A 26,672-nucleotide genomic window follows, 5' to 3' on the forward strand; every position below is an offset into this window, starting at 1 on the left:
CTCCGCTATTCCTGTTTGCCCGCAGTCTATGATTATCTCCCACTTAATACTGTTCAAAATGGTTCAAATGGCTCTGAGCACTATGGGACTTAACATCTATGGTCATCAGTCCCCTAGAACTTAGAACTACTTAAATCTAACTAACCTAAGGACAGTACACAACACCCAGTCATCACGAGGCAGAGAAAATCGCAATACTGTGTCCAGACGTACATTCTCAGACATTTCTCTCTCAAATTAAGGTATGTATGATACTATGAAACTAATTTGCGAAAGAATTCTATGTTTTCCATTGTTAGATTGCTATTTATCTCAGTCTTGCTGCGTCAGCAATGTATTTTGATTCGAAGGTATCAGAATTCCTTTACTGCGTCGCCCCCAAATTGCATGTTAAAATTCTCCTCAGTATCGTTCCAGTTTTTCTTCAACATTTTCGTCTCTATATCGTTTACTCTGAACCCCTATTCAGTGCTCATTAGACTGTTCATTTCGACGACGGTTCATGAATTTTCCTCACTTCCGCCGAGGATTGCAATATCATCGATACTTTTTGTTCATATCCTTTCCCCCGGAATCTTGATCTCATTGAATCCTTCATTGTTTCTTCAATGTACACGTTGCGCAGTAAAGGAGTAGGACTGTACCTTTGCCTTACACACATTTTAAAAGAACCCTCTTTGTCTTTCATTCTTATTGTTCTCTCCTACAGTGTGTATAATATCTCTTTGCCTGCAGTGTATACCTATTTTTCTGTGGGTTTTTTCTGCCACATTATATTGTCGAACTCTGTTTCTATGTCAACAAACCATATGAAAGCGTATTGAGTTTTTGAGTTTTCTGATGTTGGACGTTGCCGGTGTCGTTACCAAGCTCATCGCTACCTGACGGATAGTCAATTACTTTTCCTATGCTTTTGGGTATTGTTCTAGTTCTGGTCACCAAGCTGCGTTGCCTGCTGTCAAGATGTCGGTACAGTTATCTCGTCAGGCAAATGTAAGGGGATTTCAATACCACCAGAAAATGGTATAGCAGAGGTACGATTCGTTACAAACTTGAAGGTAGATTTGAGTCCGCTACTAAGGATTATTCTCATCACAACAGAAGCCAGTCCAACGGCAACAACAATAGTTCAGGTTTATATGGGGATGTCACAATCAAAAGATTAGTTGGTTCAAATGGCTCTGAGCACTATGGGACTCAACTGCTGTGGTCATAAGTCCCCTAGAACTTAGAACTACTTAAACCTAACTAACCTAAGGACATCACACACATCCATGCCCGAGGCAGGATTCGAACCTGCGACCGTAGCGGTCGTGCGGTTCCAGACTGTAGCGCCTTTAACCGCTTGGCCACTCCGGCCGGCCAAAAGATTAGTTGATAGGGGGTGTATATAAGGACATCCAACGACTAACTCAATGTATAACTGGGAACGAAAATCTAATAAACACAGCGTAATGGGACCCTGCTGTGGGGAAAGAACAGAAAACAGGGTTACGCGAGAATATGGTCTTGGTAGTGGGAATGAGAGAGCATAAAGGCTAGTTGACTTCTGCAGTAAATTTCAGCTAGCAATATGAATTGTATGTACACGAAATAAGAGGCGGAGGTAGACTGAGAACACTGAAGGATACTAGCTCGATTATGATAAGACAGAGAATATGAAATTAGGTTTTGGTTTCTAAGGCATAGCCAGGAGATCAAAATTTAGTTACCACGAAGAGTAGGCTAAAGTAGACAGAAGTTTGAGAGAATCCTCAGGAGAAATCAGCGGTGGAGGAAGAGGGATACTAAAGAACTGATGAGTCCTAGAGAAACGTCTTTATCTTGTTTCTGAAAAGCTGTGATTTGTCGGAGTCTTGTCAGAGCCCATTGAAAATGAAGAAAGCTACGCACGTTTGACCAAAAGATGTACTCGTAGTGTAAATATCGCTGTCTGGTCTTGTCTGCAATGTATTATTACTAATGACCGTTTTAAACATATTAGTATCGCCTGTGATCGAAATCCGACCAACCGCGTCAGTGAATCTGATATGTGGTGGCAATTATCATTTGTCTTAAAGTGTCTGAAATGTTAGTCGCAGAATTGATCCGTGGCAAATACTACATTGTAGATACGTGTATTCTTGGAATATTTCTTTGTTTTCTTTTTTATTGTTCGATTATTTGAAGGGAGACTTTTATACACAGCGTTGAAAAACAAATTTTATATTAGTGGGAGCAAATCAACTTTACCCCTATGACAACACGATGTCAATGCCGTTGTATCGCATCAAGATACCTCAGACGCGAAATAGTTTGCTTTACAAAACCTGCAGTGTAAATTCCTCAAACCGCAATTACAGTTCTCAAAATTACTTGTAATTCTGTTCAGCGCACATTTAAAAGTACACTATGTGATCAAAAGTATCCGGGCACCCAGAAAAACATACGTATTTCATACTAGATGCATTGCGCTGCACCTGTTGCCAAGTACTCCAAATCAGCGACCTCAGTAGTCACTAGACATCGTGGGAGAGCAGAATGGGGCTCTCCGCGGAACTCACGGACTTCAAACATGGTCAGGTGTTTGTGTGTGACTTGCGTCATACGTCTGTACGAGAGATATCCACACTCCTAAACATCCCTAGGTCCACTGTGATAGTGAAGTGGAAAAAAGCGTACCGGCCGACCTCGTCTATTGACTGACAGAGACCGCCGACAGTTGAAGTGGGTCGTAATGTGTAATAGGCACACATCTACCAGACCGTCACACAGGAATTCCAAACTGCATCAGGATCCACTGCAAGTACTATGACAGTTAGGCGGGAGTTGACAAAACTTGGATTTCATGGTCGAGCGGCTGCTCATAAGCCACACATCACGCCGGTAAATGGCAAACGACGCCTCGCTTGGTGAAAGGAGCGAAAACATGGGACGATTCAACAATGGGAAAATGCACCGTAACACAACCGCCTCCGAATTTTTCTGTTGGCACTACACAAGCTGCCAGATAACGTTCACCGGGCGTTCGCCAAACCTACACCCTGCCATCAGATCGCCACGTTGTGTACCGTGATTCGTCACTCCACAAGCATTTTTATGGTTTCCGCATAATAAGGGAACTCGAAAGTCTTAGTTATTGAAAAAGAAGAAATTGATAATTAGGAACTTACTTCAAATTTTCTGGTGATGGCAGCAAATGACCACACAGTTATTCTTACAGAAAAGTAAGAGAAACAACGACGCCAATAGAGAACGTCGTTTACAGACTTTGTTGCTACGATATGTTGATTTTCACTGCTGACGTCATCGACGTTGCAGTTGTCGTAGTGTAGCTTCCCGGTATGTACGTTTTACTGCAAATGAACCATGTAAACATATAGAATGCGATTTGTTATTTTCGTGTTCATAGAGTATCTACCACAGCATTTGATCGGTGCGCAGGGCAGAGGGTGGTATCTCCTCAATTTTCGAAGATGGAGATTTTAATGTATAATAGACAATGAAACATCAGTGTTATGAATGTGAAAGCTCCTGCTTCCTTTTACCGCTCTTAACGCCTACATACACACGTTATATTTTCTTCGTGTACATCTGTGGTAAAGCACCTTTCGAACTATATAAGGATCATTGGCCTCCTGTTACAATTAATATTAAAACTCGGTACTTCAGTACTCGTGTTCACATCGTAATATTATGATCCTTGTTGGTATCACGTAAGTTAGTGTTGCGGTATCAGTGTACACAATCTAAGCTTCTTAAATAAAATCTGACATTAGTTTCACGAATGAATACCGTTTCGGTCACGTAACTTTCATTTATACAAGCGAGAAGAGTATGACATACAGTTAACAAGTGTAAGTTTACGAGCAGATAGGCGTAAAAACGATTACTATACGCTTACGGAAACGACATCGTTCTGTTCTAGTCTGTCGTGTTTCCTGCAGCAGGACATTGCTTTAGTAAGAGTAAAGGGTGAGGCCTGTACGAAACAGACGGTTCCGTAGACTTTGCTGTGGGGAACTCGGCGTCATAATTTGCGTGGCCTTTCCGTTGAGAGGCAGCCCACTAGCGGGCCAGGAGGGCCTCGGGCAATTCCGTGGCCTCGAGCGACTGCCTGCACCAGCCACTACTCTCCCAGCGACAGCAGACCGGCTTTGGTTCTCTCCCAGCCTCCCATCACCGCTCAGACTCGTTTCCACAAGGCTTTCATCTGTTACCTTCCGCTCTAACTCTTCCCAGCTGCCTTTCTCTTAAAGTGTCACTCTTTATTATATCCACAGAATATTAAAACTGTTTTACATTCTTACCCAAAGTGGAAAATGTGCTGTGATAATACTCCTAGCTTTTCGTTTTGGTGTTCTTCTATAGGACGATACTGTAGAAGTTCTCATGAAATCAGTGAAGTGAAAAATGCGAGTATTTTGACTGATTATTTGTATATTCAAGCAGACTTCCGAGTTTTCGTTTAAGAGCAATATAAATTCGCTTAGAAATGTTAGAGCCTTAACATTTTACGTACAAAATAATAGTGTTAGTGTCTTTTCCTTATTGTTTTTCACTGATTGTTTCACAACTTGTGTGCGTCATGATACGTTTTGAATTATTTACAGTTTTGAAAGCTAAAGTGCAGCGCGGAAACGATAATCCTCATTACTGAATGTATCGTCAGTTGTAAGCTACAGTTGTGCTTTCTATATGTTTTGGTAACAGCATCCACTCTCTAACAATCGATTCTCTCGGTTTTATTTCTCGTAAGTATATATTTACTTGACTGAAGGTATATTTTTGAATTTTTTCGGAACCCTGCGAAGGTCACAAATAACTCTTAACAGAAAATCGACGACTGTGAGCTAGAGTTGCGTATTCTACAAATTCTGTCAGTGATATCATTTTACGTAATCGTTTCTCTTAACTCAAGTGTAGGTACATACACATTTACCACAGTTTCTTTCCGCTCGTTGGCTAGTTTATTAAAAAGACGCAACCATGTGAAGCAGTCTTAGATGACGTTCTCGTCTCAGTCATAATGAGGCATATGTATAAGTAATTTCGAAATGGGCCACATGAACAGTAGCCTCAAGTTTTTGACAAACGTTGCTCTGATTTATAACGAGTATTATCTGCTAAAACCATGAACGAGTATCTAGCCAGAAATTAATACGATATAAAGTGGTGCACAGATTGAGAATTTATTGTAAATGTGCTGAAATATAAAACATCATTTGTCAAGAAGTTTCGAGGGCACCTGATCTGCTCCAGGGGGCTTTAAAACAGATATGATCTTAGGAGTGCGATCTTACTTTCTAAGACAAGCATTAATTCTGTACTAAGCTAAAAGTTTTTTGGATGTCGACAAATGCTGAATCCGCCTATTTAATTTGATCCATGGCTTCCAGGATACCATGTGGGAATGGCATGACCATTGCTTTTTGTACTTCATACTGGTTGTCATCGGGACCAACTAAGCCGTACAGATTCTGATAAGGACTCCATCGAGCCCTGGTAAATCGTTCAGTAATAAATTAAAAGGAAGATCAGCGTAATATTGATGTTTTATTGATAGCAGAATCGATTGTCGATCACATATTGATCATCTTCAGTGCTGTGGTGTAAAAATTAAACTCATTGGTGTCTGAATTTAATTTGTACACCACAGCACTGAAGATGATCACTATGTGATCGAAAATCGATTCTGCTATCAATAAAACATCAATAATACGCTGACCTTCCTTTTAATTTAACATATATGGTCGTTGTGCACACAGACCTCCATGCAGTCGCCAATCAATAGTTCAGTATTACTCGATTTAAGCTTTTTCTCAACGGTACATCTACTGACACCTTTATCAGTCATATTAGTCGTTTCTGCAGTGATTCAAGAATTAAACGAGAAAAGAAACACGACAAAGCAGTACTGCAGCTACCTACTATTTGCCGCACATTCAGGACCTATGCACGTACGGTATATAAATGCGTACTGTACCCACAATATAAATAGACCAATCAGAGAGCTTTTAAATCAACACACATATGATTAAATCTGCCAGCCACACCCCGGTGATTTCGAGGCCAATCACATTTTAGATACGTGTTATTAATCGACGCTTCCTTGGCCAACTACAGAGCTTTTATGAATACAAATACCTAGTTAGATTTCCCAGTCACAGCCCAGTATTTTAGCGACCAATTATATTGTTTCAACTGCGCCTTAAGTAGCTCCGCTTGGCCAATAAGAGAGCTTCTAAGTCAAAGCACACATCCTTTGCTCTCCTCCAGTCTTAGCCCACAACTTTACCCTTTCTGTATTTTCGTGGCTGAAATAATTATATTATTTATCAAAAATGCAGCAAATGCTCTACCTGAAATTCTGCCTCACCAGTAAATTTCATTGTTCTATTATCTTTTACGCTTCACTCTTTCTTTACTTCCAGTCCTGCAGTGTATAAAGAGAACCTTAAGGGCATGTGGTTCATAAAATCAATTTCACACACGTCATTACTGATGTTAAAAAATTAGAAATGAACTCCTTAAGTATAAACTGATGCATGCATTCGGGGTAATAGTAATAAATATGAGCAGTGTAATGGTAGTCACCATGTCAACTGCCCGTCATTACCTCTATAGTACCAATTTAACATGAATGAGTTCAAATAAATATTCATATGTGAAGAGAGAATCGGTTTTATGAGGTGGGCTTGAGCAAATTTTACGTCTAAATATCAACAGAACTCACGTCGTATGTGAAACACTGTACAGACTGCCCAACAGACGTAAGATGAGGCGCTGATGAGGTGATTTTAAGAAATAAAAGCTGTCGTCCTGGACGAAATAACAGACTTCGGCACTTTGACGGGTTCTTAGATTACTTCTGGAGGAGGCAGAGTTGATACTGTATAACTTACAAAATATTAAACCACTCTCTTATAACATGAACAAGACGCAATATTTAACTCTGTAAGCAAGCATGTGTATGCGTATGTATTAATGTTACTGTTACTGAACAGTAACGCGTCGCTTGATAAAGTACAAAATAATAGTCTCTTCTCTCGAAGTACAATCGACTGTAAATTTTGCTACATAGTTCTCTCTAATACGACTGTCGCTTTGCTGGCTCGTTAGAGAGACGACGCTGTAATCTTCGGCGAAGATTGCAGAGTGGGGCTGAACGGCGTTCCGCTCTTACGTAAGTCAGTCCTCAGCAGCAGCGGCGGCGTATGGAAACTGTGTTGGCTTTTTTTACGCCCACGTCTCTTATTCGTCGTTGCGTGTGGCGGCGACTATGCTTACTTGTAGTTCCGTCTCGAGATATCAACCCTGTTTAGGACCTCGCTCTTCAGACAACACTATAAAAATAGTTTTAATTATTTTACAAGTATATTTTCTATAGATTACTTTACATCCCAGATATAATAACAGGAAAGAACGACTTCTGTTTCTGTAAGAAGCCCGCAGATCTAGAATGTGGAGCTCATTAGATGCAAAGACATTGCCTGTGTTGATACTACAAGTATGACAAGCCATAACAACGATGAGCATGGGGGATATCATGTTAGTCTAGTGTTGCTAGCAATTCCATAATGTCTGCACGTGATTGTCTTCAATGCATCTCACCAAGCCGCCTCAAAAAGCTATATATATACAGCGTGAGTCACCTAACGTTACCGCTGGATATATTTCGTAAACCACATCAAATACTGACGAACCGATTCCACAGACCGAACGTGAGGAGAGGGGCTAGTGTAATTGTTTAATACAAACCATACAAAAATGCACGGAAGTATGTTTTTTAACACAAACCTACGTTTTTTTAAATGGAACCACATGTTAGCACATCTGAACATATAAACAAATTCGTAATCAGTGCCGTTTGTTGCATTGTTAAATGTTAATTACATCCGGAGATATTGTAACCTAAAGTTGACGCTTGAAACCTCCGACGTTCAGTTGCGTGTTGTAACAAACACGGGCCACGGTCGGCGAGCAGCATCTGCAGGGACATGTTTACGATGACGACCGTGTTTAGGAGTGTGGCTGTAGTGCACTGTTGTGGTTTGGTCTAGCTGTCGCAGTGTCCACATGTAGCGCTTGCTGCTATTGTTATTCTGCATTCGTCTCCGCACGCAGACCAACTGTAGTACACCATGTTACCAGACGTCTATGATAGTGTAGTGTTGTAAGAACTGTGACCATGGTGTATTCGAACTCTGAAAAGGTGGAGATGATACTCATCTATGGCGAGTGTCGACGAAATGCAGCTGAAGCCTGCAGGGTGTATGCAGAACGGTACCCGGACAGACAGCATCCAACGTGCCGCACATTGCAAAACATCTACCGCCAGCTGTATGCAACAGGTATGGTCGTAGCACGCAAACGGGTCCGTAAAAAGCCCGTCACAGGAGAAGCGGGTGCAGTTGATGTGTTAGCTGCTGTTACCATGAACCCACACATGAGTACACGGGATATTGCGAGAGCCGGTGGACTGAGTCAAAGTAGTGTCATGCGCATACTTCATCGTCACCGCTTTCACCCATTTCAAAAAAATGGTTCAAATGGCTCTGAGCACTATGCGACTTAACTTCTGAGGTCATCAGTCGCCTAGAACGTAGAACTAATTAAACCTAACTAACCTAAGGACATCACACACATCCATGCCCGAGGCAGGATTCGAACCTGCGACCGCAGCGGTCACGCAGTTCCAGACTGAAGCGCCTTTAATCGCACGGCCACACCGGCCGGCTGACCCATTTCATGTGTCGCTACATCAGCAATTACATGGTGATGACTTTAATCATCGAGTGCAATTCTGTCAATGGGCATTGACAGAGAATGCGTTGCAATTCTACCTGTTTACCGATGAAGCGGGTTTCACAAAACACGGGGCAGTGAATCTACGGAACATGCATTACTGGTCCGTGGACAATCCTCGCTGGCTCAGACAGGTAGAGCGACAGCGACCGTGGACTGTAAATGTATGGTGCGGAATCATTGGCGACCACCTCATTGGTCCTCACTTCATTGCAGGGGCCCAGACAGCTGCAATATACATCGCGTTTCTACAGAATGATCTGCCAACGTTGCTCGAAAATGTCCCACTGGAAACGCGTCGACGTATGTGGTATCAGCATGATGGTGCACCTGCAAATTCCGCAATTAACACTAGGCTGACTCTTGACAGGATGTTCGACGTGCGTTTCATAGGACGTGGAGGACGCATAAATTGGCCAGCCCGTTCTCCTGATCTTACACCTCTGTGCTTCTTTCTATGGGGTACGTTAAAGGAGAATGTGTACCGTGATGTGCCTACAACCCCAGAGGATATGAAACAACGTATTATGGCAGCCTGCGGCGACATTACACCAGATGTACTGCGGCGTGTACGACATTCATTACGCCAGAGATTGCAATTGTGTGCAGCAAATGATGGCCACCACATTGAACATCTATTGGCCTGACATGTCGGGACACACTCTATTCCACTCCGTAATTGAAAACGGAAACCACGTGTGTACGTGTACCTCACCCTTCATGGTAATGTACATGTGCGTCAGTGAAAAAGACCAATAAGAAGGTATTTGCATGTGGACGTAATGTGCTGTTCCAGTCTCTTCTGTACCTAAGGTCCATCACCGTTCCCTTGGATCCCTACGTAATTCGGTGCTCTCCGATACGCACGATCGAACAGTGGAGGAGTGATACTCAAGCGTCAACTTTAGGTTACAATATCTCCGGATATAATTAACATTGTACAATGCAACAAACGGCACTGATTACGTATTTGTTTATATGTTCAGATGTGCTAACATGTGGTTCCATATAAAAAAACGTAGGTTTGTGTTAAAAAACATACTTCCGTGCATTTTTTTATGGTTTGTATTAACCAATTACACTAGCCTCTCTCCTCACGTTCGGTCTGTGGAATCGGTTCGTCAGTATTTGATGTGGTTTACGAAATACATCCAGCGGTAATGTTAGGTGACTCACCCCGTATATATAGCATCAGGGCTATCGATAGTAGGTTCGTGTTACTATCTGTGGAGCGACCGCGAGTATTTCCGGGTTCTGCTCTGACAGGAACGAGTCGGTGCAGTGAGTCGGTGTAGTGAGTCGGCAGAGTCACTCGGAAGGCAGACAGTCGCATGTTAGTCCGTCGGCTCTGAGTCTCAGTCGCTTTTCGGTTGTGAACTGAGTCGGGTCCGTCGTTACTCGGCTGTTAGACGAGTTGGCAGTCAGTAGCAGGCAGGTCCGCAATGTGCAAGTACGCGCCGGGACCGTGGTCGACGCAGATGGAAGGCCGTTGGTCGGTCGGCCGGCTGGTCGTCGGATGGCGACATGTGGTCTGCTGAGCACTGACACCAGGACCAGTCGGTAAGAGTTGGCAGCCAGCAACGGTCGGCTCCGTATGGTGTCAGTATTCGCCGGGAACGCTGTTGGCGAAAGTGGGCTGCCGTTGGTCGTTTGCTCGGTTGGTCGTCTCTCTGGACGACGTCTTGGATCCTCAGGACGAGCACCATTTTCCGAGTCGGGATGAGGTTGGACCTTGTTGGTTCGTTGGAACTGAGCAACGACGTAGTTTCTACAGCGCGAAGCCAGGCCGGGGCTTTTGGCAGCGGGCACGCGCTGTTGCATTTGGAGGCGCTAGCTGTGTGAGCGACTTTTCGCTTTCCTCCGAAGCAGGATCCTCAAGTTGAGTAATTAGTTGCCGGTTCTGAAAACTCGACTGTTACTATTTCTTCGTTTTGGTGGATTGTTCTTTCCTCAGCCGTTAACGCATGTGATAACAAGTGATGTATGTTGTTGCCTAGAACCTGCAGCCTTCTTCCGTAGCGATTTGACAGTTGTGACTCGTGTTTTCTGTATTATTTTAAACTTGTCTTGAGTGGTGTGTGATGCCTTGATCTTACTGAGGCCGTGTTCGAAGTATAGGTATTTTGATTTACTTGTCATCGGCCGATATTTTCTTTAATTTGCGCAGTTTTATCTGACGGTTGGAAATCGCCCAGATAGTCGGTCGGTCGTGAACCGTACCTGGGTTGTGCTGCCTTCTCTTTTCTGACCTTAAGCCTTGGCTGCCTGACTCACTTCCCTACACCCGTAAGAAACCTTCTCAGGCCGATCCTGGAGCATTTTCTAAACACCACTTATTATTGTGTTTTCGACTTTTGCAATATTCTAAGTACTGTGCTTAGCCTTCTCTAGTGTATTAATGCTGTTTTAATGATTGAAATTAGCCCTTCAGCCGTGTTTTATTTAAATTTCTTGTTTGTTCTGTGTCTAGGCCTTCAGCCGCATTTGTTTCAGAATCTGTGGCTTTAATAGGTAAATCCTTGTCTGTAAGGTTTCACTTTAATTATCTTGAATTCTTGAAACGGTCTTCAGCCGTGTTCTGGGTATATTTATCTTAAGGTTGTCTTTAATTATTCTTGAGTAATTGCTTGGGCCTCCAGCCGACAGGATACTTCAAGGTTTCTTAAGATGTTTCTCTGTTGTACTGTGTAAAGGCTTATCTTTAAAGTCTCTCTTGAATTTTCCTTAATATGACCTTCAGCCGGAATTTGTAAATGTTTGGTTTTTAAAGAATTTCCCTTGCTGATCTGAAATATTAATTCGGCCTTTAGCCGAGAAGATATTGCAATCTTACTTAAGTAAGGCCTTCAGCCGTGAATTGATCTTTGTTTTTTAAAGTGAAAGCTGTGCACTGGTTTGAGGAATAAAGTTGTGTGTGTTCTTGTATAACTAACAGTGATTGACCTTGGACCCTTTCCACAACCTGATCCGCTCTGACCTGTGAATCCAGAAATGTAACGTTTAATTTCTGTTTAATATAGTTTTCCCATTACATTTTCACAAAACAGACAGTGACTGTAACAGAATCTGACGGGTGCATAACGAGTGCATAAACACATTGTCTGTCATCTTTTAATTAAAACTTAGAATTATGTTCATAATCTATCCAGTAATTTATTTTACCAAATATCATGCACTGAACAATGTTTATGAACAATAAGAAGTACTATTCCAGCATATGATTGTCAGAGCTGTATTTGATACTTGCTTGCCACGTAAGAAGTATCAAAGTGTGAATGAGGCACCTGATTTCATAAGTGATTTAATATGTATATCCGAAAAACTCCATTGATTTAATGGTTAGTGAAGTTATGAGTCTGTGTGTAACCGAGACTATATTTCTGAAGCTGATTGACAACAGAAGACAACAGTGTTGTTTGACAACCACTTGCCATTACAGCCTAGAAACGCTCATGTATTGAGAATGCAAATACACGAAACTAATAGCTTCTGAAGGACAGTAAACTAGGATTATCGTAAAATGCTGTTATGGCTACACTTCGTCACCGACGTAGGATCCTGACAACAAACACACAGGTGTAGCTCATTTTAGTGTAAACAGGAGCGCTGCTCCTAATCAAACATTGAGCGTGGATACCAATAAGCACAACTACTGAAATTGCCACAGTTTTGATTCCAAAATCCTGCATTTATTGAATGATATACAAAAACTCGAGAGATCTACGTACTATATTCCTGGTGTGGTAGTCCTGCTTTGAAGCTAAGTCAGACTGGAGCATAATACAATACTCTTTGAGGAGTAGGCATTGTCCTCCTCAGACAGATGAACTGTGATCAGTGGAGCCGTTGTGACTGCTGTGACCCGAAGCAGAACGAGAGCTGGTATGGGCTTTCACTGAAAATCTCGTTGGAACTCTGGAGAACACTCTTGAAGGCACTCCACTAGTTAAGCTGTGAAGTGTGACTTACATCTTGGTGTACAGCGATACTAGCTCCACACTTGTTCCACGTGATGAGAGTAATGTGAGTGTTATGAGGGACATTCAGTTAGTTTTGCATTTTTTCTGAAAGCAGGTTAGTTTTATTCAGGATTCCAATACATCATGTTATTCCCCACTCATTTGGCCACATGTTCTTCAGATAATCCTCATTCAATGCTACCAGCTTACACCACCTTACCAGGAAGGGAGGGGCTTCATGCTCACATGGTACCACTCTACTGGTCGATGTAGGATCATCCATGTACTATGTCTCGTGAAGTGCATCCTTCATTGGGCCAAACAGATGGAAATGGGAAGGTACGACATCTGTGCTGTAGGGTGGATGAGGAAGAAAACACCTTTGAGTACCCCAGAGTAGTAGGGCAACAACGACATCATGACAGTTTGCTATTGTGGGTTCCCTACATTCAGGGGAAAACCTATTGTTCTCTTTCTACTGACAAGTCCTTAACCTATTGCTCTGCTGAGAGGATTATGACTCGCTGGTGATAATGCTTTCTTTTGAATGACAGGTCCTTAACCCATTGTTGCCCCACCCCTCCCCTTTCCCCTCCTCCTCCCAACACCTCAGCAAACCTGCAACCCTCCCCCTCTCCCTCACTGATACAGATACACTTTCACACCTCAGTGATTCGAATAGTCCTCTCTCATTCTAACTGTTCCATTGACTTTATAATTTAACTGATGATGCAATTCACTCCTCCCCCTCTGATGAACCCCCAAACCCTCCCCTCCCCTTCCCCCTGCACTACCTGAAAATTGGCAGCTCCGTACTGGAGAGGAAGGATCTCATGACAGGAAATTAAATTACATAGCACAAGGTATATTGCTTGTTTATAATAAATTGATTTTTCAGGGGAGGTATCTCCCTTATCATTTTCTGCTGGTTGGAAAGATGCAGGTCTTCTAAAGAAGTAATTTAGTCCATCGCTTTCTTTAATCCCGATTGCTCAAGGAATACTATCATGAAACACCCATCTCACGTAATTACAATGTTAAAAATCTTTCGATTACAAAACATGTACTGTCAGTCATCCACTGGCGCAACCAGAACGCAACCCTCGTAGACTGCCTGGAGTCAGGGTGCACTGGTAGCCCCCGTGAAGGCATGGACACGTCAGCGGCCGTGCCACGCGCCAGTGTCCAAGAGGTGTCCGCTCGGATCCTGCAACTGACAGACCGGATGTCACGCTAATCCCCCGAACAAAAGCATCTAAGAAATTCCTGTCGAAACATGTTCTCCCTCTCTGCATCTCCTCCTGTCCTTTTGGGCCTGCGCACGCTGTCGGTCGTGGTTGGACTGAACTGCAAACAAAGCAGCGTTTACCCAGCAAACGCCTGTGGAAATGCAGTCCTCGTGAGGGACGTCTTCCTTCCAAGGCAAATGTCTGACTAGGGATCTATCCAGAAATACTACTGAAAATAAATAATTAATTTCCGGTCACGTGATAATGATGTAGAGAATACAAAATGTACACGGTAGCTAGTAGCTGGCTGACTCGAAATAGACTTTTAAAATGAGATCATTCCATACAAAGAGAGGGAGAGGGCTATAGTTTGCTTTGTAGATGACAAAGGAACTAGCACGAGATGTTTAATTCAGTCATGTCCTTCCTTGTCTCGGAGCCAGAATCATACTATAGTGGTTTAAAGAGCGTTATCGTTAACTCATGTTGATGTCTCGGCGTCCAAATTCGCCTGATATATTATACCCTATGGAAAACCTGTGGGTCGCTATTGGGTGCCACCATTGCATACGCAAATCAGCTGCCCGTTATTTACGTGAATTAAGTGGCCTGCGTGTAGACATCTAATGCCACATACCTCCACAAACCTACTGTCGGATCGCTGACGTGCAGAATCAGTGATTTATTTCGTGCCAAAGATGAACAAACAAGCTATTAAGTAGCTGTCATAATGTTTTGGCTCATCAGTGTTTGTATTATCATCAACATTATTAGATATAACGTAATGTTTATGTAAGTTACGTAATTACGAAATACTTGTCAAAGACAGGTCGTGGATGTTGAATGTAATACGCAAAGAACCAAAAATTCAAGAACGGTTTGTAGCAGAACTAGAATGGGCGAGTGTAATGAACGAAACGAAGAACAACTCGATACTGAACTAGGAGGTCACCCGAAAAAGGCCGAGTCCAGCCGAGCGCGACCGAGATGGGAACGGGACCGAAGCTCGAATAACGGCCGAAGTGCCGTTGCGGGAAGGGTTAACGACCGTTCCCCACTCCACGTACCTAGAAGTAGACCGCCGAGTCGAAACAAGTGAATGATGAACGACCATTCTTCAAAAATAATTCCTCTGTCCTTCCGTTCCCCTTGGTGAACCGTTCCTTCAGACCCTTCAGCTTGCGAACGATTCTCTTAAAGTCCGAACGTCTATAGCAAGCACTTTCCTTCGCAATTTTATCTCGGAAACTGGTAGAGGTGGACTGCATTCACTGACAGGTGCAATTCCAGTCGGATTCAAAATCGTCTCTCGTACATCCTGTCCATTATTTCTCTTTACAACCACTACCGTGTTACGTGGCTGCGAGTGGTACGTTCACAAAAATCATATTATAAAATTTTTTCGCAGAATAATAATGAGAAAACCGCTTAGGTTGCCACAGAAAGTACTGAAGAAATTGTGTCTTTCATTAGGCTTCAAATTTCTTTGTAAGCATATAGAAAATACGACCATTGATTTTTTATTACCTCAATCTTTCCACCCCGCTTCACTGCATAATATATATTTGTCAGGTGTGCACATGGAAACTTATTTCTACTCTTGAGCCAAAATGGGAGCCTAACGATGTTATACACTGAGGTGACTAAAGGCATGGGCCACCTCCTAATGTCGTGTCGAACCTCATTTTGCTGGCACAGTGCAGCAACTCGACGTGGTGTGGACTCAACAAGTCGTCGGATGTTCCCTGCAGGAATACTGAGCCATACTGCCTCTGTAGCTGTCCATAATTGCAGAAGTGTTGCCGGCGCAGGATATTGTGCACTAACTGACCTTTCCATTATGCCCGATAAATGTTCGACAAGATTCATGTCAGGCGAACTAGGTGACCAAATAATTCGCTCGGATTGTCCAGAATGTTCTATAAACCTAACGCCAACAAATGTGACTCAGTGACAACTTCATCGTTGTCTGGGAACATGAAGTTCATGAACTGCTGCGACTAGTGTCCAAGTAGCCGAACACAACAGTTTCCAGTCAATGATCGGTTCATTTGGACCAGAGGACCTGACCATTCCATTAAATGCAACTCACACCATTATGGTGTCATCATCAGCTTGCACAGTGCCTTGTTAACAACCTGGGTCAATGGCTTGATGGGGCCAGCGCCACAATCGAACCCTACCATCAGCTCTGGCCAACTATTGTCGGGACTCATCAGACCAGGTCACAGTTTCCCAGTCGTCTAGGGTCCAACCGATTTGGTCACGAGCCCAGAAGAGGCGCTGTGGGCTATGTTGTGCTGTTAGCAAAGGCACTAGCGTCGGTCCTCTGCTGCCGTAGCCCATAAACAGCAAATTTTGCCTCATTCTCCTAACGGCTATGCTCGTCGTACGTCCCACATTGATTTCTGCCCTTATATCAGGCAGAGTTGCTTGTCTGGTAACACCGAATACTTTATGCAAACGCCGTTGCTCTCGATAGTTAAATGAAGGCCGTTGGCAACTGCGTTGTCCGTGGTGAAAGGTAATACCTGAAGTTTGGTATTCTCGGCACACTCTTGTCACTGTGGATCCAGAAATATTGAATTCCCTAACCATTTCCCAAATGGAATGTCGTCTGCGTCTTGTTCCAACTACCATTCCACTTTCCAAGCCTGTTAGTTCCCGTCATGCGGCCTTCATCACGTCGGAAACCTTTCCCCAATAATCATCTGAGTACAAATGACAGCCCTGCCAGTGCACGGCGCTTTTGTACCTCGTGTACACGATACTACAGCCATCTATACGCGTGCATATCGCTGTTCCATGTCTTGTGTCGCCATAGTGTATGTGTGCTACTGGCCTTCCTGTTACGCCACATCCCCATAAATATATTGTAAGACTTCATCGCCTGAGTCGTGTCTGTATTTAACATCGAATTTTATCTTTTCGAGAGCGGGAGAAATGGAAACTCTTTCCTTCAGTTTCACTAAGAAACGGTAGGGAGAGTAGATTTACCGCTACAGCCTCCTTGTATCAGAAACCTGATCACTGTCTGGCAGTTTATTGCTAGAGTTCATGCTCAATATGTACACATAAATTAACGATAAATTTTGAGAATGCTTCCCGAAATTTGCAGAGAGGATAACAGCTGCGCACACAAAATTCTAAGTGGAAAAAGCGTGAGCGCTATGGTAAACGTCTATGACACAGGGCGCGCGATGCTTGTGAGGTAACTGTGACGCGTTTGGCCGTGTTGCAGTGGTCATCCTGAGCGTGCGGGGAGTGCTGGTGCGGAAGTTCATGTTGGCGGCGCACGCACTGGGCATGACCAGAGGCGACTGGGTCTTCCTCGACGTCGAGATCTTCCAGGTAAGCGCTGCACCAGCTCTGGACAACCGCCTCCAGCCGTAAGCCGCAAGGCATTCTGTTGCTCCAGCTACTGTCTGGTGACCAAAATATATTAGAGTAGCGGAACAGTTTGTACTCTGACATGAGGGCATCAATTTTCGACACTTCTTAGTACTTTTGTTATTATTTTTTGTTAATTTTAATTTTGGACATCAGTGTTAAGTTATCACGAACGTAGACGGACTGAAGCAGTGAGCCTACATCATAAATGACAATGGTAGAACCGACGAAAGGTGAAAGGGAAATTTTTATTACCAGACGTTTCGTAAAAAAAGTCTTAAGTGTTGTTTTATTTTTACTTTGTCGTTGCTGCACTTCATTCCACTCATAACATTTCTGTAATATCAATGTTCTCGACTTTTTTTCTCGATTTTCTCCAAGGATTTTTCCTTCCACGATGCTTTTTTAAGACGGTTTTACGTCCAATTAGGTGTCCAACTAACTTAATTTTCCTCTCTGTATAATATTGTCACATAGAGGGAGGTGTAAGCAGATGAATGACGAACACTAACTTCACTTAACGAAAGTTTATTCAGCACTTGCACATACAAGAGCGCGGAGCGAACTGCCTCCGGCCAGAACACATGCGGTATAATACAGCTACAGAACATTCCAGTACAATGATTCTGGCAATTTTTGGATACTTCTAGAATGTACTCGAATCGAAGATAGAAATTAAAATGTTTCAGTTAAGGTGAGTTCTGAACTTACGATCCTCCACGAAACAATCTAGCGTTATAAACACTACACTACGGCGACTGCGCTCCGCGGCTTCTTCTGCGACATTGCTCCCTCCTTAAGAGAACAGCATCTCGATGTTACGTCCTCCTAGTCCGGGAAGGAGTCATCGGTCCTGCATACTCCGACTCCCGCTGACTGATGTTCGCCCTGGCGGTGATCTTCATTGAAATTCATTGCCTCTAAGTTCTTCGTTATCTTTCCGCTTGTTGCCTGTCGCTGGAGCTTCGAATTTACCCTGGGTTGCAGGATCCTGATAGGGCTTCATTCGAAGGACGTGGGCCGTATCTCTGATCTTTCGTCGTCTTGTGTCGGGGTCGAAATCTTCAACTTCGTAAGTAACATCAGACAACTTACAACCTTATAAGGTCCAGGAGCTCCTCAGAGGACCAACCTTCGGAACAGGAGTGAAGATCCAGACGAGGTCACCAGGCTGGTAGACAAAAGGGCGGTGGCTCGCGTCATACCTTCGGCGATCGTTTCCATGCGCCTGCAGCGTGCGGAGTCGAGCTAACCGCCGAGCTTCTTCAGCTCTGGTTAACACCTGGCCGATGTAGTCGCCGTTCACGTCAAAAACAGGATGTAATGGAAACACATTGTCCATCGTCGTCGTCGCCTCACACCCATGCACCAGAAAAAACGGCGTAAATCCTGTGGTGTCTTGTTTCGTGGTGTTGTAGGCAAACGCCACGAAAGGTAGCACCTCATCCCAGTTGCTCTGCTCAACACTGATGAACATTGATGGCATTTCGGCCAATGTCTTATTAAGGCTTTCAGTAAGCCCGTTAGTTTGCGGATGGTAGGCAGTCGTCATGTGATGAGTAATGTTGCACCGACAGTTTGTCTCTGTCACAAGATTCGATTGAAAAACTTTCCCTCGATCCGTAATTAACGACCTTGGGGGCACCGTGTTTTAATACAATGTCTTCTACGATGAATTTGGCTACCTCGAATGCTTCGGCTGTTTTCACGGCTTTTGTAATGGCATAGCGCGTCAGATAATCCGTGCAAACAATAATCCACCTATTGCCACTAGCAGACGTTGGAAATCGGCCGAGGAGGTCAATCCCAACACGCTGGAAAGGCGTTTCGGCTGGTGGAATTGTATGAGTCGGCCAGGTGGTTTCTGAGGAACTGCCTTTCTCCTCTGGCACTCTCGACAGTGCGACATATAGTGACAGACACTCCTAAATAAACCTGGCCAGAAAAATCTCTTGCGGATCCTATCGTATGTCTTGATAAATCCTAAATGTCCGGCCTCAGTTGTGTCATGTCTGTATAACATCGAAGTGCAAGGCTTTAGGAACCACCCATAGCCACCTCTTTCCAAACGGATCAAAGCTTTTCTTGTAAAGTAATCCATTAACTACCTTAAATTGTCCTTTTACATCCTCTGACCGAAGCATAATTTGTCATATCTTGGAATACTTCTGCTCAGCAGAGAGATCCTGGAGTACAGCAAGACAGTCACTATCTTCATCAAAGTCTTGATGGTCTTGTACAGGGTTTCTTGAGAGACAGTCGGCATCTTGGTGTTTTCCTCAACTTTTGTGTAATGTCATATTCTTGAAGACTTAGTGCCCACTTGGCGAGTCGTCCTGTTGCAGCCTTAAGACCTGTCAACCAGCAAAGTGAATGATGGTCTGTAACAACTGTGAATGGCCTTCCATAGAGATAATGTCGAAATCTGCACATGGCCCAGATCACCGCAAAACATTCTCTTTCTGTAGTTGAGTAGTTTCTCTCGGCTTTTGCAAGTGTCCGAGAAGCATAGGCTACAACCTTCTCTTTTCCATCCGAAATTTGTACCAGAACAGCACCATACCCACTGGCATCTGTGTGTAGTTCCGTAGGTCAGTAGGTGCTCTCTCATAATAAAGACCAAGTACTTGGTCAGTCGTCAGAGCTTTTCGCAGTACACTGAAAGAATCTTGTTGAGCACCACCCCAGATAAATATAGAATCGGCTTTTAACAACTCTTGGGGTGGCCTACCTTTGATTCAAAAGTCTTTGATAAAACGACGGTGATAAGAACACAATCCGAGGTCTCACATTCCTAATGCTTTTAGTAATAGGAAATTCCGTTATAGCTCTCACCTTTTCTGGATCTGGCCGCACACCTTCGCTTGACACAAGGTGCCCAAGTATTTTGATTTCTTTTTCTCCAAAGAAACACTTTCTTGGATTAGGTTTCAGTCCGGCTTGTTGGAGACATTTAAGAACGGCCCTCAGTCTTTTTATGTGTTCATCGAATATCTCTGAGAACACTATAATGTCATCTAAATAACAGACACATCGTCCACTTCAGGTGCCTTAGAAGATTATCCATCACTCGTTCAAAAGTTGGTGGTGCATTACACAAACCAAACGTCATGACCTTAAACTCATACAGGCCCTCAGGGGTGATGAATGCAGTTTTCTCACAGTCAGCCTCGGCGACAGTTAACTATCCACAATTCACTGAATCCGTTCTTAAATGAGATGTCAGAGGCCGGGATGACCAAGTAATTTTTCAGTGGTATGCTTCTCTCACATTCCACTACAAGATCCATGAGTTGATGCATGGTGTGACACATGAAAGCTATCTTTCTAGCACTGACTGCAGGAATGATCACTTCATCCAACATACATAGTCTCCACACACTCAAACGGGCATCTTCCTGTCCACAGTTTCTCATCTCGTCTAGCATAATCCTCGAGCGACCACAATCTATAATTGCTTGAGAAGCTTTCAAAAAGTCCCATCCGAGAATGACATCATGACTACACTCTTGTAAGGCAATGAATTCTAGGGGCTTTGTATGGCCACTTACAAGCACACGGATGACACATTGTCCTGTTGGTTTTACATATTTCCCATTAGCCACCTTCAGCAGAGACGTTTTGCTGTCGACGAATACGGTTTTCTGCAACTGGCGACGGTACTTCTCCGAAATTACTGAATATGATGCTCCAGAGTCCTCAAGAGTTTGGGCTGGCCGGCAATCCATGAGGATATCGACGTAGTTTCCTAGAAATTTTGTAGTGATCAACGGCGGAGGATTTTTCTCTTCCAAGGAAGATCGCACCCTTTAGTTTTCCAGGTTGCGGCGGCTAGGTGATCGGCTGGACCTTCTAAACGGCGATGGAGACCTTGATCGGCGTGTTGGGAAGCGTCGTCTCCAGCGGATAGCTTGCGGCGATGGTGACCTATATCGCCCTGCACCCACATCTTCGTGTTCATCTTCGTCGTCCAGGAGTTGGCGTCGGCTAAAAATGGTTCAAATGGCTCTGAGCACTATGGGACCTAACATCTGAGGTCATCAGTCCCCTAGAACATAGAACTACTTAAACCTAACTAACCTAAGGACATCACACACATCTATGCCCGAGGCAGGATTCAAATCTGCGACTGTAGCGGTCGCGCGGTTACAGACTGAAGCGCCCAGAAACTCTCGGCGTTGGCTAAGAGCGGTCTGCTGTCTTCTGGCGCGTCATCAAATATCCGCCGCCTTTCTCGACAATAGTGCACCTCATGTCAAGGTCGTCTGCAGTGGAAACATACTGGTTGGTTATCCTGGGTCCTCCAGACATCAGTCTTTCTTGGTGCCCAAACAGTTTCCTCATGCAGCATTCTAGGAACTTCGCTTGGGTCTCGACTTTCGTACCGTTTTAAAGGGAAATGAAGGGCGAGAGATTGGGTTCAATGTCTGTTTCACTTCCTCCCTTATGACCTCTTGAAACGTCTCGGTTTTTTGCTCGCCGTGCAATTCAAGTGCCTTCTGAACTTCCTCTCTCACTATCTGACGAAGAACACTTGCGAAATCAGTTTCTTCCTCCAGCAGAGACATCGATACGACGTTTGGAAGCCCTTCGAACTTCTTGCATGTAATTCTATTTTGATGCATTGTCTCTATTGGCACCATTTTAGGACGTCGTCTGCTGTCGAAACCGCCTTCAGAAGTAGAGCTTGATACATGTCCTCAGCAACACCCTTCATGAGAGGTGCAACCTTACCTTCCTCCTTCATTCTAGGATCCACTATTTTACACAGCTAAAAGACGTCTTGAATTATGATGCTGTAGTTTCATCTCGACGCTGTGCTCTGCACTTCAGTTTATCTTCAGCCTTGCACATCTGTCGTTGTGTGTCGCCGAAATACATTTCCGCCTGGAATACTTCACAGCTTGTGAACTTCTCCTCGTTGTTCTCATACCATTGCCTGGCAGTGCCCTACAAGTAGAAAAATACGTTAGCCAAACACACGGTGTCATCCCATTTGTTAAATTTGGCTATACGCTCATATACATTCAGCCACTTGTTTGGATCATGGCCAACGTCACCAGAGAACCCGGAAGGATGTCTCATGTGGTGGCACACAGTTGCTGTCATCGTAACGTCCCCTTCTTCTTCTGTCTCCGATATACTGTGTCATGTTGAACATGGCTCGAACTCGGATTTCTCGCCATGTAAACGGCTGCTCTGTCGTGGCATGATAAAAGCCACTGTTTCGTCGATAATGTGCGCTGTCACAAGTTCCAATACCCGGCGCACAAGAAGGTGTAATTTGATGAATGACGAATTTCACTTAACGAAAGTGTATTCAGCACTTGCACCTACAAGAGCGCGGAGCGAACTGCCTGCGGCCAGAACACATACGCTATATATACAGTTACAGAACATTCCAGTACAATGATTCTTGACATTTGTGGACACTTCTAGAATGTACTAGAGCCGAATATAGAAATTAAAATGTTTCAGTTCAGGTGAGTTTTGAATTAACGACCCTCGATGCAACGATCTAGCATCACAACCACTACACTACGGTGACTGCGCTACTTGGCTTCTTCTGCGACAATATAAATCAACAGCCTTTTTCTCTTAAATTTCTTTTAGTATTTATTCATTAGATTTAATTTCAGTCCGGTATGTTTTCTTGGTTCTTCTCCATCTTGAAGTTTGTGTAGGATGTTCTCATATGGAGGGTGGTGGGTCTGGGTGAACTACAAGCAGCTCGCTCTCAGTAGAAGCCTTTCTCTGCTTTCTAACAGATTGTATTAATGACCCATGCACGCATTTGGCGGGCGTATGTTGTTGTGCTACTACCCATGGAATTCAGCAGTGAAGCATTGTCATGAAGATACCTTCAACTACACAAACCTTTTTTGGAGATCCCATCATTTTGAATGAATATACTGAATTATCAAACAGTCCACTCCATAATTGTTGTTGTTGTTGTGGTCTTCAGTCCTGAGACTGGTTTGATGCAGCTCTCCATCCTACTCTATCCTGTGCAAGCTTCTTCATCTAACAGTACCTACTGCAGCCTACATCCTTCTGAATCTGCTTAGTGTATTCATCTCTTGGTCTCCCTCTACGATTTTTACTCTCCACGCTGCCCTCCAGTACTAAATCGGTGATCCCTTGATGCCTCAGAACACGACCTACCAACCGATCCCTTCTTCTGGTCAAATTGTGCCACAAACTCCTCTTCTCCCCAATTCTATTCAATACCTCCTCATTAGTTATGTGATCCACCCATCTAATCTTCAGCATTCTTCTGTAGCACCACATTTCTAAAGCTTCTATTCTCTTCTTGTCTAAACTATTTATCGTCCATGTTTCACTTCCTACATGGCTACACTCCATACAAATACTTTCAAAAACGACTTCCTGACACTTAAATCTATACTCGATGTTAAGAAATTTCTCTTCTTCAGAAACGCTTTCCTTTCCATTGCCAGTCTACATTTTATATCCTCTCTACTTCGACCATCATCAGTTACTTTGCTCCCCAAATAACAAAACTTCTTTACTACTTTAAGTGTCTCATTTCCTAATCTAATTCCCTCAGCGTCACCCGACTTACTTCGACTACATTCCATTATCCTTGTTTTGCTTTTGTTGATGTTCATCTTATACCTTCCATTCAAGACACTGTCCATTCCGTTCAACTGCTCTACCAAGTCCTTTGCTGTCTCTGACAGAATTACAATGTCATCGGCGAACCTCAAAGCTTTTATTTCTTCTCCATGGATTTTAATACCTACTCCGAACTTTTCTTTTGTTTCCTTTATTGCTTGCTCAATATACAGATTGAATAGCACGGGGAGAGGCTACAACCCTGTCTCACTCCCTTCCCAACTACTGCTTCCCTTTCATGTCCCTGGACTCTTATAACTGCCATCTGGTTTCTGTACAAATTGTAAATAGCTTTTCGCTCCCTTTATTTTACCCCTGCCACCTTCAGAATTTGAGAGAGAGTATTCCAGACAACATTGTCAAAAACTTAGTCCATAATTATAAAAAATATTTTAGCTTGATTCTAAATAGCCAAGACTAACACTTATAAACACTCAACGCTAACATATTTTCTGTTACAAACCTGCATAACTGCTTCACAAACAACTGTTACTATGATAGATACACACTTTGTAATATAATAAAATTATCACACCACATAACTTCGATACCGCTGGAGCATTGAAGTTGGCAGTATTACCCACTGCCCAACATGATATTTGGGTAGTTTGCCCTTCTCTTTTTGTATGCCTTCCTGCCACTCCAGGGTTTCTGCATTCCGTATTTTGATGCACTTTTGAGTTATGGGCTGCTATCATATACGACTGTTAAGTGTCCTAGTCATTATGGCAGCTGACTTAGCATTTTCAGTATGATTGTGTGCATTTATTCTGTCTTCCCATTCACTTGTGTATATAATGCACTCGTTGGCAATTTCGAATCCACAAGAGCCTGTGAAGCTCTTTCATTAACTCTGACATGAAATTGGTTCCGCACTTAGTTATCTTTGTCTCCAGTACCCAAATTTTAAAATTCAGTCGTTCACCATTAACTTAGCTCCCGTGTCAGCATTTTGGTTCAGCATAGCAATCAAGGTCAAATAACGTGGAAAGTGATCGAATATAGTTAAAACATATCGATACCCTGCCAATGTCTGTGTGAATGGTCTGTGAATATCAATACCAATGAACTGGACTTGTGCGTCAGCCTATGAAAATTTGTGTATTGCAATTTGCTGATGACAAAGCTCATCTTTTTGTGAAAAGGCTGTGCAGTTTCTCACATATTGCTCCACATCTTGCTTACATATTCTCCCACCAATAATTTCCCGCAACACATCAACATATTGTTCAGTAGTTCCACAACCTTCATGCCTGCTAAGATAGACTTGTGCATCTGCCTTAACACTTTATCATCTAAACTTGCTGGCTAGATACTATGTCGCCTGCACTTTGTTTGTCTGTGTAATCCATCATCACCAGCACACAACTGGGTTTGCACTGCATCCTTAGCCTCACACCACTAGTCCGCAGATATACTAATACGTACTAACACATGTAGATGATTTGAAAACTGACTGAAAAGGTCCAAAAGTAGTATCAGTTAATAAAGACAAACTTCTGTGCAACTTTGACAGTTTTCTACACTTTTAATAACCTATCATTGTTATTGTTCAGTTTTCTAGTTTGATCAATGTACTTCGCTTTCCATCAGCATAGCCATGTGTTTTCCTAGGATGATGTACTATTTCAAAATTAAACTCACGAAAAAGTAAGACCCTAAGACAAGTAAGATCCTAAAGGTCCATTAGCCATTTTAATTCTGTGTAATCTGTTACGATTTCGAAATACCTACCATACAGGTACCAACGAAAATGTGTGGTACCTGCATACCACAAAGCGCGCTCAGTATCTCGTTCGCTGTAGTTGAGTAGTTCTTTTCTGCCTTTTGCAACTGACTAGAAGCTAAGGCTGTTGATTGTCCTATCCCATATATTTCCTGGCTTATAATGTACCCATAAACTGGTACTCTCTTCCATTATTATGTCACGAAGGTATTGGTTTATGAATTCGTCCATGATTGATTGGAGGTGATGTGAATCTTGGAATGGTTTGTTGTACACTGCCAGTTCATCCCCAGTGAGAAAACTATGATGTGTTACTGGCACAGTTGTCAGTGGTCCAAGATGGTTTAATAATTCTCAGTATTCCAATAAGAGTTTTTCCATTATCTCCCTATTTCTCATTAACAGATACAACACTTTTCCCCACCATGTGGCTACGTCAGCAGACTGTCTACGCTTAGAACACCTTACGCTGAAATATCAATCCAATTTTTCTTCCTCTAACTTTTCCACGTTGGTTATCAGTGCACATAGGGATAGATCCACTCCCACTGACCTAAAATTATTTACACTGGTCGACTTCTGTCAATCTTTTCTACATACAACAAACTATGGCATACAAAGCCCTGTGCATTGTCTCGTTCCGGATTTTCCGCTAAAGGTTCAATTACACACAACATATTAACTGAAAAATATGCCCTTACGTCTACCCAGATTAGCTTCCCTGTGCCTGCAATATTTTACCCTACAAGTCGAGTCTAAGGAAACATGCACACAGTTTAAGCTTCCCTGACGTATGGGGCGTGCCTATCAGCATTACGGTTTATGAGGCAGTAAAACCTAAACATAAAGATGTCCCACCCAATTGTACTACGTGTCGTTCTAGATTCTCGGCCGGCTGGGGTGGCCGAGCGGTTCTAGGCGCTTCAGTCCGGAACCGCGCTG

The 26,672-nt window shown here is 43.3% G+C and overlaps 1 protein-coding gene across 1 annotated transcript in view; it reads left to right on the forward strand.

Annotated features, from left to right (window-relative positions):
• Positions 1-26,672, forward strand: part of LOC124613267 (atrial natriuretic peptide receptor 1-like) — an 839,102-nt gene that overhangs the window by 563,364 nt on the left and 249,066 nt on the right. The window contains exon 6 of the mRNA XM_047141959.1: positions 17,217-17,326. Coding sequence (XP_046997915.1) covers positions 17,217-17,326 — 110 coding nt within the window. The remainder of the gene's footprint in view (positions 1-17,216; positions 17,327-26,672) is intronic.

This window comes from Schistocerca americana, chromosome 4 (genome assembly GCF_021461395.2).
Source record: "Schistocerca americana isolate TAMUIC-IGC-003095 chromosome 4, iqSchAmer2.1, whole genome shotgun sequence".
Taxonomy (NCBI): Eukaryota; Metazoa; Arthropoda; class Insecta; order Orthoptera; family Acrididae; genus Schistocerca; species Schistocerca americana.